General features: G+C 37.0%; 2 protein-coding genes across 2 annotated transcripts; both read right to left on the reverse strand.

Annotated features, from left to right (window-relative positions):
* Positions 1-760: 760 nt before the first annotated feature.
* clp1 (cleavage factor polyribonucleotide kinase subunit 1) lies at positions 761-3460 on the reverse strand. The gene is made up of 6 exons (XM_038292558.1): positions 3312-3460; positions 2744-3018; positions 2456-2563; positions 2244-2363; positions 1728-1865; positions 761-1650 (listed from the first exon to the last, which is right to left on the reverse strand). Exons 2-6 carry the CDS (start codon positions 3014-3016, stop codon positions 964-966), a joined length of 1326 nt encoding a protein of 441 aa, XP_038148486.1. The 5' UTR covers positions 3017-3018; positions 3312-3460; the 3' UTR covers positions 761-963.
* An 818-nt stretch (positions 3461-4278) lies between these two features.
* selenoh (selenoprotein H) lies at positions 4279-14615 on the reverse strand. The gene is made up of 6 exons (XM_038292559.1): positions 14511-14615; positions 7123-7180; positions 6732-6849; positions 5067-5209; positions 4646-4765; positions 4279-4506 (listed from the first exon to the last, which is right to left on the reverse strand). Exons 1-5 carry the CDS (start codon positions 14598-14600, stop codon positions 4659-4661), a joined length of 516 nt encoding a protein of 171 aa, XP_038148487.1. The 5' UTR covers positions 14601-14615; the 3' UTR covers positions 4279-4506; positions 4646-4658.
* Positions 14616-15968: the final 1353 nt, after the last annotated feature.

The following is a 15968-nucleotide window of genomic DNA, read 5'->3' on the forward strand; positions in this document are numbered from 1 at the left end:
GGCAAAACTTCCAGTGCTTTTAATGCTAAGGATGAAAAGTTAATGTAGCAGATGTTCTTCCAATGGCTTCATCTCTAAAGGAAACATGGTTTAATATATTTGGAGCCTGTAGTGAATTCTCTAAAATGCAGAACGATGCAGCAGCATGAGATCCTTCACCTTTATGGCAAAATGTCAGAAGACACAACCTGCAGAATTACTATGATAGTAAATTGCCAGAAGATGAGCAGGAAATGGTCAACACTTTACAGCAGCATCAACAAGTAAAAGTCAAGTCAGCAGAAAAACACACTTAAACTAAAATCAGAATATTTCTAATTAATTTCAATTTCATATTTAAATACTTGTAACATGCATATTGTGTGCATCCTATTTCTGTAAATAAAGGCGGTTTTGACAAACCCCTCATTTGTGCTGCTCAATATACCTGGAAAAATATCCAAGTTAATGATGAAAAAAATTCAGAACAGTCTGAATATCCACCGAGGTGGATGTTTACACACCAAATATCAAATGAACTCCAAATGCAGTTCTCCTAAACATGAACTGTTATACTGGTAGTGTTGCTACTGGTATACGCTAAACAGGTTGGTGCCATTTGCAGACACCTCTTCTACACCAAACACAAACACCCCAAGACTGGCCTTTAGTTTAAAAGTGAGATTCCCTTAAGCTATAATTCGGGGCAGATTGTGTGACTATAGAATAATTGCAGTGGAAATACAAATGTTTGAGAGTTAAAGCAAACTTAACACTTGGGGCTTCTCAATGTTAAAATTTTATTACACAAAAAGAAAAAAAACATTTTTATAAAACCAGTTACCAAGAGTCAACTATAAAACATATGATTTAATTTGACATACTCTAAATGTTTTCTTTTAAATCTTTGCACAAAAAAAAACCTCAGAACCAGAAAGCATCAGGAATGCTGACTGGTATTACTTCATCCCCAAACATGAGCTTTTATTTCATGTCCATAAATCGGATGTCCATGATGAGCAGAGTGTGTCTGGGCAGAGGTCTGGGTGCAGGCGACAGCACCTTCATTACCTGAGCCTGAGTGTCAACATTCGTCACCACAATGAACCCACACACAGGGCTCTCCACGATGCTCTTTCTGGCATCTTCATCCCCGTCATCGACACTGCTCACACTCAGCACGTGATATGTCAGGTCCCTCCCCGGAGTCACCGGCACCAGCTTCAGCTGCGTGTCGTCCTGAGACATTCCCAGCGGCAAGCACGAGTCCGGGATGGACGGCGCCCCGATCTTATAGATGCGGACATCTGAAAACCGCACCTCGAAGGAGAAAGGGAAGAAGGACAGTCCACGGAAGCCATAGAAATACTCGCGGATCTTTTCATCCCGAGCGTCCCGCCGGCACTCTTTGGAGCGTTCCACCACTCCTCCGGACTTTGGCAGCAGGACAACGCGTACAAAGTGAGGCAGGTCCCTTTTCAGTTCATTGTAGAGTCTTTCGTGGTCAAGCACAAGTACCACATCCACCTGGAAGGTGGAGGCGCAGTGAACCAGAGCCTGGTACCCAGAACCCTTCACCCAGCCGCAAGTGTTGATGATGCAGCCTCCAACGCTGGCCTTCCTGTTTACCTCGCAGCGCTGAGAGAAAACCTCTGCCAGGCATGATGTCAGCTACAATAAGATAAAAAACAGTCAGAGAAAAACAATAGAAACCTTTTATCAGCAAAGTGCGAGATGTTACTACTCACTTTGTTGTAAAGTTTGATGTTGGTTCCGGGAGTAGTAGAACCAAAGTGATACACCAAAGGAGCCTGGACAGAGAAGCCCTCCTCCACATCTGCCGGACGCTCGATACACAGAGCTGATACAGTCCCTGGAACAGAAACCTAAAACAACCAAATAACATTTACTGTTTAGTCCCAAGAACAGCCGGGAGATTTTTCCTTAGTCAGGACATAAATCTAGAACCCAGAAAAAGACATCTTTGCAACACCATCACACCAGCAGATTCTTTAACACACATTCTACATCTACATTTATCTTGTCTTTGTATCAGCTCTGGTAATGAAAAGAATAACATGTTCCATGCATCGAATGGCTCCAAGCATTAACACAAATTTACCTAGATACACATCAGCTAGAGCCGCACTGTGAAAGAACTGATATTAGCAATGACAGGGCTAGGTTAACAGACCTTCACTTTGTTTTTCTGCAACAAATGAAATACCGTGATAGGCAAATTAGCAAAAAAAAAAAAACTTTACCCCACTCTGTCCGACATCCAGCTCCACCAGTGTCGGTCTCCTTCCAACTCTCACAGCGTAGCTGAGAAGCAGTCGGCACACGGTAGACTTCCCAACATCTGTAGGTCCCACCACCATCACCTGGAAAATAGATTGTTTTATTCAGGAAGCAGATTAAGGTTTTTTTCTTTTGTTTCTGATGCTTTTATAAAACAATCCTTATAAGAACTTACTCTGGGACCTCTTTCATTTTCCCGCTCTGCCTGTTTTCTCATCTGTTCCAGGGCAGCATGAGTGTTAAGGTAAAGCAGCATAGGAGTATCCTTGGACACATAGGCCACCTGTGGTGATAACAGTGTGATTAAAACTCTAAAAATTACACTTATTGAAAAATAAATGAATGGGAGGAGCTCTGAGAACAACCTAAGATAATGTTTAAAATGGGCTACTTGAGAAGACATGTTTTTCTTTACACATAAAATTAATACTGGCAAAAATGACATGGTTTATAAGAAGATCACCTCTGGCTTCCCAAAAAGATTCACACTGCAGCCATGCCAGGTGAAAACTGCGATCTTGGATCCTGCTCCAAAGGTGTACTTCCTGTTTCTGTTCAACTCGGACCCAAACACCTCAGCCATCCCCGTCAGGAGCTCCAGCTCCACCTGTTCCGCGGCCTCCCCGGCCTCCACCTCGAAACGAAGTTCGGTCTCCTTCTCCAAGTCGAACCTGGTGCACACCTTCCCAGAAGAGGTAGCATCCTCGCTGGCTTTTTCCACCCCCTCCGCTGCCATCACTACCAGGAGACATCAAACCACTTTCAAGTTTACTACGAACAGTCAGGAAGAAAAACAAAAAAACACCATAGAGCAGAGCTAATAGTTATTAAACCATAGGACTGCATTAAGTAAAGATTTAAACCAGAAAGCGAGCTCACACAGAAAACAAGCTAGCACAGAGTTAGCATACCAATTCTAAACTACAAATTAACAAAACAATAACAGAAGAGATTCCATACAAATGCGCCACATCTCCCCGGCTGTTAATAACGTAGTTAATATGCTGTTTTATTCTCTGTAAAATACTCACACGTTAGATCTGAAGCTTGTATTGAAGATTAAAAAATAGTACACTCCTCATGAGGCCCCCGGTCGCGTAATAATGACGTCACGTAAAGGGGTATCCGTAACTTTGGTAACTAGTGCCCCCTTGTGGCTACAATTAACACTGCAACGTCCACTGAGTATTCAAGGGCTTATTGATGTCAAATAACGAACAGATAAGAGTTTATTACACCACTTGTACAAAGCTTTAAAAAATAGTCATAATACCCACGGCTGGTTGTTATAAACCTCTACAGGCACTTTTTGGAAATGGCTGATTTGGAAGCATTGCCAGAGCTCTTGGACACCATCCCAGATTGTATGCAGAGATATTAAGCAGCAAACATATCAGAGGGGTGGTTCTCTGATTTTTTGTGCACTTTGGGTTCTCGTTACCAAAGTGTACCACTAAAATTGTCTTTTTCAGCATTGCTTCTTCTGAAAGACTAACTGAACTTTTGAGAAAAGATGTTTCCCCACCTTAAGCATCAAATCACAAACATTAGGAACTTCTTTTACTTAGGTTTAGCCCAAATGTAAAATAACTTATTGAAAGTATTTGATTCAGAATTATGTTTTAACTGTGAAGTAGAGTGTAGTGACTCATTGTAAATGCTGCTTTCATAAATTATGAAAATACTTTAATATAAACGTTGGATCAGGCTTTTTTATTCTTGTGCTTTAACAATTTTCTAATATTATCAAAATTTATAAAGTATCAGGCGTGAATGAATGACATTTGATCAAGTTAGAATAAAAGTTTTCATAAAACAAATAGTTGGGGGGGAAAAAAAGAAAAAAAAAAGTAGATTTGTAAAGCACTGGGTAAAAAAAAAAAAAACACTGATTGATTGGCTCCATTTGATCGCTGTAACCACAAAACAAGGGTGTTGATAACTTATTTCAGTTAGTCTTTATAAAAAAGAAAAAAAAAGAAAAACACACCAATAAAATAACTTGTAAACACTTTATTCAGAAACTGCTATATAGAAAAATATTAAAACTTTTGAGAACTGGGCTGTAGCACTAGAAAAATGTCTGCATTAGATCAGAGGATCCACCAGGTGTCGCCGTTTGTCCAGAAGTGTTCAGGTGGAGCTGTGTTCATCAGAGGAGAGACTGAACACTCATTGGTCACACCTCATCATTCTGCTTCCACCAGTCAGGTCCTGGACGTTCAGCTACAAACACAAATCTCTGATCAAGGTTTACTCAAAACGATAAGCTGGAGCAAATATTTTATTAAATACAACGGCGACATGTGCTTTTAAATATAAAAAATAAAACAAATCACATTTAAAAAGATTAACTTTGACTGACCTTCACTTGGGGTTTATTCAGTTTTAAGAGCTTCCTGCAGAGCAGCAACAACATCATCAGGCTGAGGAAACTTCAGCTTACGAGGTGGACCCTTCTTTATTCCCGTCCAAAGAGAGATTTCTTTAAAACACAAAACAGAGGCAGGTCATTTTATATACAGGAAACCAGAAAGCCACATCCATCTTTTCTGGATCAGGCTGTTAAGATGCAGGATTACTGCAAAAACTGGAGTCAATTTTAATCATAACACTTTAGATTTCTGTGCTTGTTTGTGACAGGCCAATTGTTTCCAGCAGCTAAATGATTCAAGACTACCACACTGGAAACTTAAAGGGTTAAGACTTGGCAGGACGTTTGGCCTTTCCTTCAGAGGACCAAACGGCCAAGTTATTCTTGGCACTTCCATCTCACCCCCACCCACCTTTGCCTCCATCCAGCAGAGAGATCTCAAAGCTGTTCCTGCGGGGCTTCTCAGGGTTGAGGACCACAGTCAGATCAGGGCGGGCAGCCAGAAGGGCAGATTTAACCTCCTCGGCATTACGCCCATACACTCGTCAGCTTTTACTGCAGGACAAAGAAGTTAATGAATGAACAACAGCACACTGATGTAGACAAGGACAGTTTTGACAGACCACATAAACAGGGACATTTGAGGAGGGTTAGATGTCATGATCTGTAGTCCAGCTGGAATTCAATAGCATGAAGTCCTTGATGCAATAAGCACATAAATAAAGGTGGAAGGAAACTAAAGATTCATTATTAAATCAGGATTTATAGAAATAGAATAAGTTCACAGAAAAGCTGTTTGAAAAACTGCGGAAAGGCTGCAGATCTGTCTACATAAAAAGCTTCAGTCTGCACCTTCTCATCAGTAGAGATATGCTGACCTGAAGCTGTCAAAGACTTAAATCGCAACCTGTTGTCATTATCACTTAGCTGAGTTTACAATAAAATGCTATCATTCCAGATTTACATTTATGAAAAAAAAAAAAAAAATCATGTAGACTCTAATTTTAGATACATAGCATTTTATTAAATAAGATGAGGTGGCCCCTTCATTCAGTGCAGAGCCATAAGTGGCTTTTTGATTCTACTAGGGCTGCAACTAACGATTATTGTCAATGGTTTTTTTTCCATTAATCAATAAAAAATCAGATGGCAAAAGGTTCCTTAAAGATTTTTTTTTAGGAAATTAAACCAGGTGAAACTAAAATTGTTCAACTGAAGGAGTTCTGGTTAGATCACATTGACAAACTTTTGTTATTTATCTTAAATGCAAAATGTTTTATAATTTTTTTAACAATACTGGTAAGGCACATTTTAGAGTATCTATACTCCAGTAAACATCTGATTACTAAATTAGTTGACGATTATTTCAATCAATTAATCCAATTAATTGTTTCAGACATAGATTCTACTGCCCTCTTCATAAATTTGTCCAGCTTTTTTTTATTGTCATTACACCATCACAAGTACAAAGACACAAAATTCCCTCTCTGCATTTAAACCATCCACTTGGGGAGCAGTGGGCTGCCATTGTGCAGCACCCGGGGAGCAGTGTGGGGTTACGAGTCTTTGCTCAGGGACCCAAAGTGGCATTCTTTGGCTCGAACCCAGAACCTATTCCAAGCTCTATGCCCCGACCACTAGACCCCCCATTATTGCCCAGTTTTCTGTTTTATGCTTTTCTGTGTCCCTATGAAAACATGCTGGCCCCACCCAAACATGGTCAGCCTACTCAGCACACCATTTTCAAACCTTGATGTCTTTAATTTTATATAAATGACAACACTATCAGTGCAAATGAGCCATTATTATACAAAGCTCCATCAGTTTGAAAATTGTTTTCTTTTCCAGTTCAAATTGAAGTATTTTAGGTGTCTGTTCCAGAACCAGGGCTTCAGGTGATGAGATGACCTCTGCATGTTTTACTGAAGAACCAGGGAAACATCAGAAATATGCTGACTAATGGGAGACCTAATGTCTGTTAGAAATTTATTTCAAATCAAAATGATAGTAAATATCTGAAAAGGTGCAAGAGATGAACTGCTTAAGCAATCTAATGAGTTTTTACAGAGGTGCCTACCAGTGTTCAATGACCACCTTTAGGCCATTTAGGCCGCTCTCCTCCTCCTCTGCCTTCTCCTTCTTCTCTGTGGATGCCTGCTCCTCCTCCTCCGCTTTGCGCTTCGTCCCTCTGCGGCCTGAACAAAACACAGCAGGCTCCATGTTTAACCCAGAGAAGCTTAAATCACTGTATTAAATAACGGTTTCCAACAAGGAGACGCCATGTTATAAATCAATTTGGAGTTAGCACAAAAATAAATTATTAAAGGTTCCCCTGGAAGTATTACAACTAACGATGTTTTGACCTTTGAGTGATTGGAAATAGTTCTTTTCGGATGTCACCTTCAAAACATGGTTAAAATAGCCAGTTTTTTTAAATATAATTCGTTTTTGAAAAAAATCACACCTACCTGCTTTGGGCGCCATGTTTGTTAGATAAGTTTCGCGCCCCGAGGGACTGAACCATTCCTGTTATTATGAGAGGGGTGGGGACATTAAATAACATGGACTGAACCATTGACAAGAGGAGAGGGGTTTCCACCCTGCTATGTATGGAGAACCATAGATATCCATAATAAAGGCTAGATGTCTTACGGCGGAGTCTCAAACGTCCGCACGTGGCGGCCATCTTGCCACAGGCAGCTCGCTCATTCGTAACATTGTGTTTTAAAGGCGCATGCACTTAAATAACCATAACTTCCTCAAATGTCTAACGATTCTCAAACTGTTTGGTTTGTTAAACAAAAGTCAGACATGTAGTTATGACACTGCACACTTATGAATAATTATAACCATGGAATTTCATATGAAAAGAACATTGAATAGAACATACAGGTGCAATAAATATACACATGCACAAGGTATTTATGTTAAATCAAAATATGCTATTAAAACTCAGTGTACTGAATGGCAACATGATATATCTATATAGATATAGATATATCTATAGATATCTATATAGATAGATATATATCTATATAGATATCTATATAGATATCTATATCTATCTATATATAGATACCTATATATATATATATATATATATATATATATATATATATATGTACATATATATTTATATATATATATATATATATACATATATATATACATATTTATATATATATATATATATATATATATATATATATATATATATATATATATATATATATATATATATATACATACATATTTATATATATACATATACATATTTATACATATGTGTGACTTTTCATTTGGTTTGTCAACACATCTTACATTATGTAACAGGAATTTGCTGGGTTTATTAAAGGGAAGATGCCAGACTTTTGCTAGACATAATAGTATTACATGATTGTTGTTGACTCAAAGCTTTTATAAGTTTGTATTAGTTTCATTTGGACAACTTAAAGATGGTGTTGTGCCAAACATTTTCAACTTTCCAGCTCATCTTCAAAGGGCATGTGTATCATTGAAATTTAATCACATATTGATATACCAATCTTATACACCGTGCATTGTTGTTTGTCACTTTTGTTTTTGTTTCTGCAGGTTATATAATGTGTAAGCAGGAGGAGAAGATCTTCCATCCCTGTTTGCTGACATTCCTGCACTAGTACATGACCACAGCTACCTTCCTGTCCGCTTTGATGGCCTTGTGGACAACGCTCTCTTGTACATCACACAGAAGCTCAATAAAACCTTCCTTTTCAAAGGGCATTAGCCAAGCTATGTTTTTTGGGTCATTTTTTAAATCTCTGCCTTCCATGTGTATACCATCACAGTAGTGTAGGTGGGGATTTCAACATGCTACATCTATATATACTTGTGAAGGGGACTATTGCACCAATTTTAATAGCAAATAAATGTCACTTTTATAATGGTTTAAAAATAGGAACTTTTGTGTAATTACCCCTGATATATAATCCGAATAGTCTACATGAAACTTCAAAGTGTTACCTTTAGTTTGAAACCTGGATTATGCTTCTACATCAAGAGGTTGCCACACAATAAGCCTTTTTTGTCAGTATTTCATATTTTCTTCTAACAATAATATTCATATTATAAAGTATGTATGTAAATATAAATAAATTCGGACTGTGAAATAATTAATCACACCCAAATTAAAAGTGTCTATTTATATATATATATATATATATATATATATATATATATATATATATATATATATATATATATATATATATATATATATATATTTGTGTATGTATATATATATGTATATATATATATGTATATATATGTATGTATATATATATATAAATATATATATAAATATATATATGCAACATATAATGGCAACATATATCATGTTGCCATTCAGAACACTGAGTTTTAATAGCATATATTGATTTAACATAAATACCTTGTGCATGTGTATATTTATTGCACCTGTATGTTCTATTCAATGTTCTTTTCATATGAAATTCCATGGTTATAATTATTCATAAGTGTGCAGTGTCATAACTACATGTCTGACTTTTGTTTAACAAACCAAACAGTTTGAGAATCGTTAGACATTTGAGGAAGTTATGGTTATTTAAGTGCATGCGCCTTTAAAACACAATGTTACGAATGAGCGAGCTGCCTGTGGCAAGATGGCCGCCACGTGCGGACGTTGACCCCCATTGGCCAGCAGCGCGGACGAGACATCTAGCCTTTATTATGGATATCTATGTGGAGAACCAGCAGAGTTTCTGAAAAAGGAAAAACAGCCATTTAAATCCATTTTGAAAAGTGTTTTCTAATTGAATTGTTAGAGAGAAATAGTAAATCGTATTAATCCATTATTTCAAATCCTATTTCTAAATGGATATTTAAAAACCACAATTCATAAATTTGATTTAGAAATATCTTTCCTGATCACACATTTGATAAGTTAGTTCCATATTCCTCTTCTATTTTCTTTTTTTCTTTACCTTTTCCATTACCCTTTAACATGACAAGATCAGAAGATCCAAACATTTAAATGCAAAAAAGTATTTTAATATTTAGGATTATATTTCATAAATTTCTATTATCATTATTATTATTATTATTATTATTATTATTATCCACGCCTTTGTGTCTTCCTATTTAGACTACTGTAACAGTCTATTCTCATGTCTAAACAAAAAGCAGTTGTCTGATCTTCAGCAGGTTCGGAACTCTGTGGCGAGGTTACTGACTCGTACAAACAGAAGGGCTCATATTACGCCAATTCTAAAAGTTCTTCATTGGCTCCCAGTCTCTTTTCGGTTACACTTTAAAATCCTTGTGCTGACCTTCAGGGCCTTTCACGGTCAGACTCCCTCCTACATTAGAAACTTGTTGTGTCCTTATACCCCCTCTGAGGCTGAGGTCTGAGGACCGAAACCTGCTCATGGTCCCTTGTACTCGTTACAGGACAGGAGGAGATCGCTCTTTTCAGGCGGTTGTGCTCTGGAACGATCTTCCACTTTCCTTGCGCTTACTTGATTCTTGATTCTGTTGATGTTTTTAAGAGGGAACTGAAAACCTTTTTGTTTAAAAAACATTTTAATTCTAATAGATTAAGGGTTGTTTTATGAACATGTCTTTTGTCACTGTAAATGTATTTCGTTTGTATTGTAATTTTTTGAAGCACTTTGTGACCTCTATGTCTGTGAAAGGTGCTATGCAAATGAACATTGCTTATTTACTGTCTTATTTTCCTCCTTTTGCTGAAAAAATCTACCAGACTCACCATATGGCCTGTCTAGCATAGCTTAGGGTGACCAAACGTCCGTATTTCCCGGGACATATCCGTATTTCACGTCCTGTCCCAGGCGTCCCAGGTTTTTTTTAGAAAGTGAGGAAATGTCCGGATTTCACTGCGCACAACGCTCCGTGTGACGTAATCCCTGAGCCACGTCTGTTCGAAAACCTAGGACGCATCCTCCAAGGACGCGGTCTACCTAGACTGGATCATTCGAAGTCCTTGAAAATAAGGAGACCAGAAGAGTTTTGGCTGTAAATTCGAACAGGTCCACCCTTCGGCGGGTTTTACCGCCGTATGCTCTGTTGCTTAGCAACCATGAAAGTTGACACACAAAGCAGGAAAAGAATGAATACCAAGGTTTTCAAAACTGTTTGTTTATTTATTTATTTTTTTTTAAGTTAAAGTGAACAAAGACTGATGAGAATCCAGAGTGGAATAAAGGTTCCAACCAGGAACAAATCAAATCAAATGTAATGATAGAAACCTTAGTCAGTTAAATAACCTGCTGCTGTCATTCTGCACATCTCTGATGTTGCTGCTATTTTCAAATATCCATCACTGTAAAAATGTCCATAGCTGCATATTGGTCATTTATTCTCCAGTTTTATATTGTTAAAACACTTTACAGTGTTTAATTTTTATATTTTAACTCTTCCCTATTATGTTATTCTCATACATTTTTCTAAGGTCCACATTTGTGTGACCATTTTCAATAATCTTTCTGCTGCTGTAAATTTGCCCATTGTGGGACAATAAAGGGATTTTCTATTCTATTCTATAAAAGGGGTAGAAAGATATAAGTAAATCTAAACAATGTATGTATAAAAATGTATCTGCAAAATCTCTAATATTCAACAACAAAAAATACTTAGTTAAGCATATTGTGCAAAACAACAATAAAAAAATGAAACTCCTATCAGATTTATAGTTCCCACTCTGCAGATCTGCTAGAATCTGTCCGCGCACATGAGCGATCACGACGCTACGGAAGCCGGCAGACCAAACCAGATGAAAGTGCGCATTCAGCATCTGCTCTTCCAATAATGCAGGCGTAGAAGAAGAAACGTGCTGTTTACCTGTGCAAAGAAAGAAACAACGAAAGAAAAATGTCTGAGGACTTCAGTGTTGAGGAAGAGCATGAGTTCTTTGCCGACCTATACACTACTGTTTATGCTCTAAAAACATTCTAAATGACTTCGTTTCGAGTAAATTCTGGATGCTACCCACTCAGGAAACTTGGAATACATTGGACGAGCAGGAATATTGAAACGTTTTTTGTGGACTTTTATGGACCTTTCTGCTTCGGGCGCTGAGCACCTCCATTATTTGAATGTCAGCAGACAGCAAGAAGCCTCCCAGATCTCCAGATGCATTTGAGATATCAAAAAAGTACTCCAGAGTGTTGTTCAGCATAGAAAATGAAGGCTAATCATGTTTTGGGTGTACTATTCCTTTAATACTTCAACTTTTACCAGAGTGTTTTCAAAATGCAGTATCTATACTTCTACTTAAGTAACAAATGTGTGTATATTGAAATTCAGTGGCCCTTATAGACTAAGTAACATGGCAGGTGAAAAATTTTTGCAATATATAATTAGGATGGACAATATAATGAAATGGAAAGTTGAACCTTTCTCTGAATGCCGAGGCTGGTCCCAGAATTGCGATATGCTCTAGCTCTGTATATGTTTGTTTTCACAATGCCCTACAGATTCCAACTGTTTATTTCTATCCAAATTATTATGTATTTTAATGATTTGCTATTTATCTTGCTTATTTGTCTGTAAACCACATGTGGTGTTTTGTTTGAGGTGGGTCAATAATTAAAAAAATTAGATCTCCAAAACAAACAGAAAAAACACATGGTGACAATAACATATCATGAGTCTCTCTGGAAGACACCAATGCAGTTGCATTTTGATGTTGACATATTATGTCTGTTGATTTGTTGTGATATTTCAGTTATGTAACTATGTAAACAATCTGGTACAGTTGATATGTCATAATACCGAAATTTCCATATCCGGATTTTAGTGACAGCACATGATTTGAATTCCAAGATGGCAGCACCCGAGAAAATAATTTAAGAAAAATACACTTTTGCTCTATCTAGATGTGCTTTGTTATAAAATTACTAGTGATGATACTTCAGGTTTGCGCTGATATAATGAATGAAACAGAGAATTTTCTAGGTTTTGTTTGACTTGAAGCCTCTTTGTAGCTAATTCTGATAACTTGTTAAGTTTAAAAAGACAGATTCAAAATGTTTTTAAATGTTTTTTTTAAGGAAAACCCTGAGTTCCAGGAGAAAACCTTGTAATAAGATGAACTAGAAAAAAAAATAATTATTGAAAAGAATTTAAAAAAGTATAGAGACTAATATTATAGAACAGAAGAGAATAGAATAAAAAAGAATAGAAAAGAATACCATAGAAAATCCTTATATTATTTTTTTTTTACATTTTAAGTTTGTTAAAAGAAAACTTAAAATGCTCTTTTTATTGATTATCTATGGCTCATCCTGTAATTTAGCTATTGTTTTCCAACAGCTGAAAAAAATGGAGCGGAGATGTTTTTACTCCTTCTGCTTGGTTTCTTTTTGTTGTGGAACATATTCAAGAGTAGGAAACTTTTAACAGATTTCCGTGTTGAGGCGTTAATTTTGGCTGAACTGGTTTCTGCTATTTCTGAAACAGGCTCCTCTGTGATGATCTCTAAATCAGGACTTTCTGGTGCTATCAGGATCATTGGAAGATCCTTGGCCTCTTGGAAATTCTCAGACTGACAAACTTCTCTGATGATGCTATAATCTATGGCATCTTCAAACACCTCGTCTTCACTGTCTGAGTCCTCTTTTTCAGGGAACTGTGCATCACCATCTATGGCGTCTTCAAATACCTCAGAATCACAATTGGGGTTTTCATTGTCAACGATCTGGGCATCACCATCTATGGTATCTTCAAACACCTCATCTTCACAGTCTGAGTCCTCTTTTTCGGTGAATTGTGCATCACAATTTATGGTATCTTCAAACACCTCATCTTCACAGTCTGAGTCCTCTTGTTTGACAAACTGTGAATCACAATCTGGGTTTTCTTTCACCATCTGTGAATCATGATCTGGGCTCTCTTTGATAACATTAGAGCGACCGAAGAACAAAAAAGCGAGCGGATTTTCAGCGTAGTTCTCTGTGGATACACAATCATTTGTTTCACCTGTTTCTGATGATTTCATACCCATTCCACCTTGAGAGTTCTCAGATGCTGCTACGATCTCTGGTTTTAAAACAGATTCTTCTTTGACAATCACAGACTGAGAAGCTGTGGCTTCATTGTCAGTATCAGAATCACTGTCTTCAGAAGAAGAGCCAAGCTGTCCCAAACAATCATTTATTTTTTCCTCAGCTGCTGCGAGTTTCTGTTTTTCTGTTTCTAAGACCCCTGACAGTTGTTGAATGACAGATCTTGCAGACTTTAGCTGCATACAGAGATTTCTTATTTTGACTTTGTCCTCTATCTGCCTGAGAATCAGTTTCTCATTCTCCTTTGTAAGACAGTCCAGCACCTCCCATTGTTCTGCTGCAGTCTGTTGTTGGTCTTGCAGGTTGGGATCATATTTTTCACTTTCTCTCTCTCCCAATATTCTCTTTTCCCTCTCCTGGCGAAGGAGAATGATACTTGCGTCCAGCTTTGATCTAAGGCTTTGATTTTCCTTAAGAAGTTGGTTTATTTCATTAAACAAACTTGATGTTTCTGGGTTGGGCATGATGACTGGATTAGACTGAACCCCCTGAGCATTATCTGCAACACCCTGCTCTCTGCCTGTTTTATACATTTTCCGGAAACTTTGAGAGGTTGAGGGTATTTCTTCATATAACTCCGTAAGATTAGAGGCAGAATGGTGTTTTATGAGCTTAAAAAGAAATTTAGCCATCTTTTCAAATCCTCTTGTTTCTTGTCAAAATGTTTTCTTTTGTATCCTTTTCTAGCTGTTTAAAGACCAGGATATGTTTCTCTACAAATAATTATGTAAGAGTTTTGGGTGTATCTAAAAACAGACTTTCGAAATACCTACTTTTGCTAAGAAACCTGTAAACGCGTCCACCTCTTCCAACGCCTGGAACGAACTGGTGCAAAGCTCAATATAGACGAAATGTGACGTCATCGTCGGGAACGTTCCATCCACGCCCATCCGTGGAACGAACGTTACAGGAAAGGTCAACGCCCACTTTTCAAAAACAAACGCAATTTCTTTCTTTCTTTCTTTCTTTCTTTCTTTCTTTCTTTCTTTCTTTCTTTCTTTCTTTCTTTCTTTCTTTCTTTCTTTCTTTCTTTCTTTCTTTCTTTCTTTCTTTCTTTCTTTCTTTCTTTCTTCTTGTTTAATGGCGGTTGACAAGCAACTTATTGGTGTGCATTACCGCCACCTACTGGTAAGGAGTGTGGATCAGGACGCAACTTAAACGCAATTTCTATTTAATGTTGGTTATTTATCTGAATATGCGAGGTATTTTAAAGTTTTTGAACCTGGTCTCACCTAATATTATAACTCCACTATTAACTATTTCTATATTACTCTTTTTCTAACAACTCTGATCAACTGCTATGAAGAAAAGCAGAAGGAAGCGTAATATGTTTTTTGATCACTAGAGGCCAGAAAAGTATTACATTCTGACCTTAATTAGATTTCATGTGTATAGAAAAGTAAGAGACATAAAAGAAAATAAATCAGTATTTTAAGCTCATTAGTCAAAGGAAATGATCGTTTGATATTTACTGTTTTTTCACCAGATATTAAACTTTATTGGATACATTTTTTTCTTCAAAAAAAATTAAAACAAAGAGAGGAGAAATTCTAATTGATCCAAGTTATATCAAATAGTCATAGGAAGGAGTAAAGTTATTTGAGAAGGGGAGAGGGAAATCTGGTTGTCTCGTCTGAAACTGTTGCCCCTGTGTCCCTGTCCCGGATTAAGTGCTTACTATATAACTTTGGAACAAAAACCTGCCCAAGATTCACTTCAAAGTTGAGAATTCTCCCATTCTGAGAAATAAAAATCAGAATTTTATGGTGTTTGAATAATAACATGGTAGAGTCTTTGCTTTCTGAGCTTGAGGTAAGATTAAATATTCTTTATATGTATGGAAGCCTTATAATTTATTTTACCAGGACTTTAGCTATGCTGCTAAAATAAAAGTTCTTAGTTCTGTCTTTTGAAGCCTGAAACAAAGTTACCTTTAACTCTATTGATTGAGACTCTATGAACATACTGACACTACAGCAAATACAATATTGGAATTAAAGACTATATAATGTCATGTTTATTATTATTCTTCTCACTGTAGTTGTGAATATACAACATGTAGGCCTAAGAATGGAGACATACAGTACTAATTCTGAATTGGTTAGAAATAAACACACACAAAAGCATTTGGTTTTTGAGTCAATCAGATACATTTGGTGATATTCCCTGTAAGAACAGCACAGATAGTACACAGAACAACCTGTCTCCACACGGCTGCTAATGAGTGTGAT

The sequence above is a fragment of the Cyprinodon tularosa genome, unplaced genomic scaffold (assembly GCF_016077235.1).
Source record: "Cyprinodon tularosa strain WSP-4 unplaced genomic scaffold, ASM1607723v1 ctg314, whole genome shotgun sequence".
NCBI classification, from domain to species: domain Eukaryota; kingdom Metazoa; phylum Chordata; class Actinopteri; order Cyprinodontiformes; family Cyprinodontidae; genus Cyprinodon; species Cyprinodon tularosa.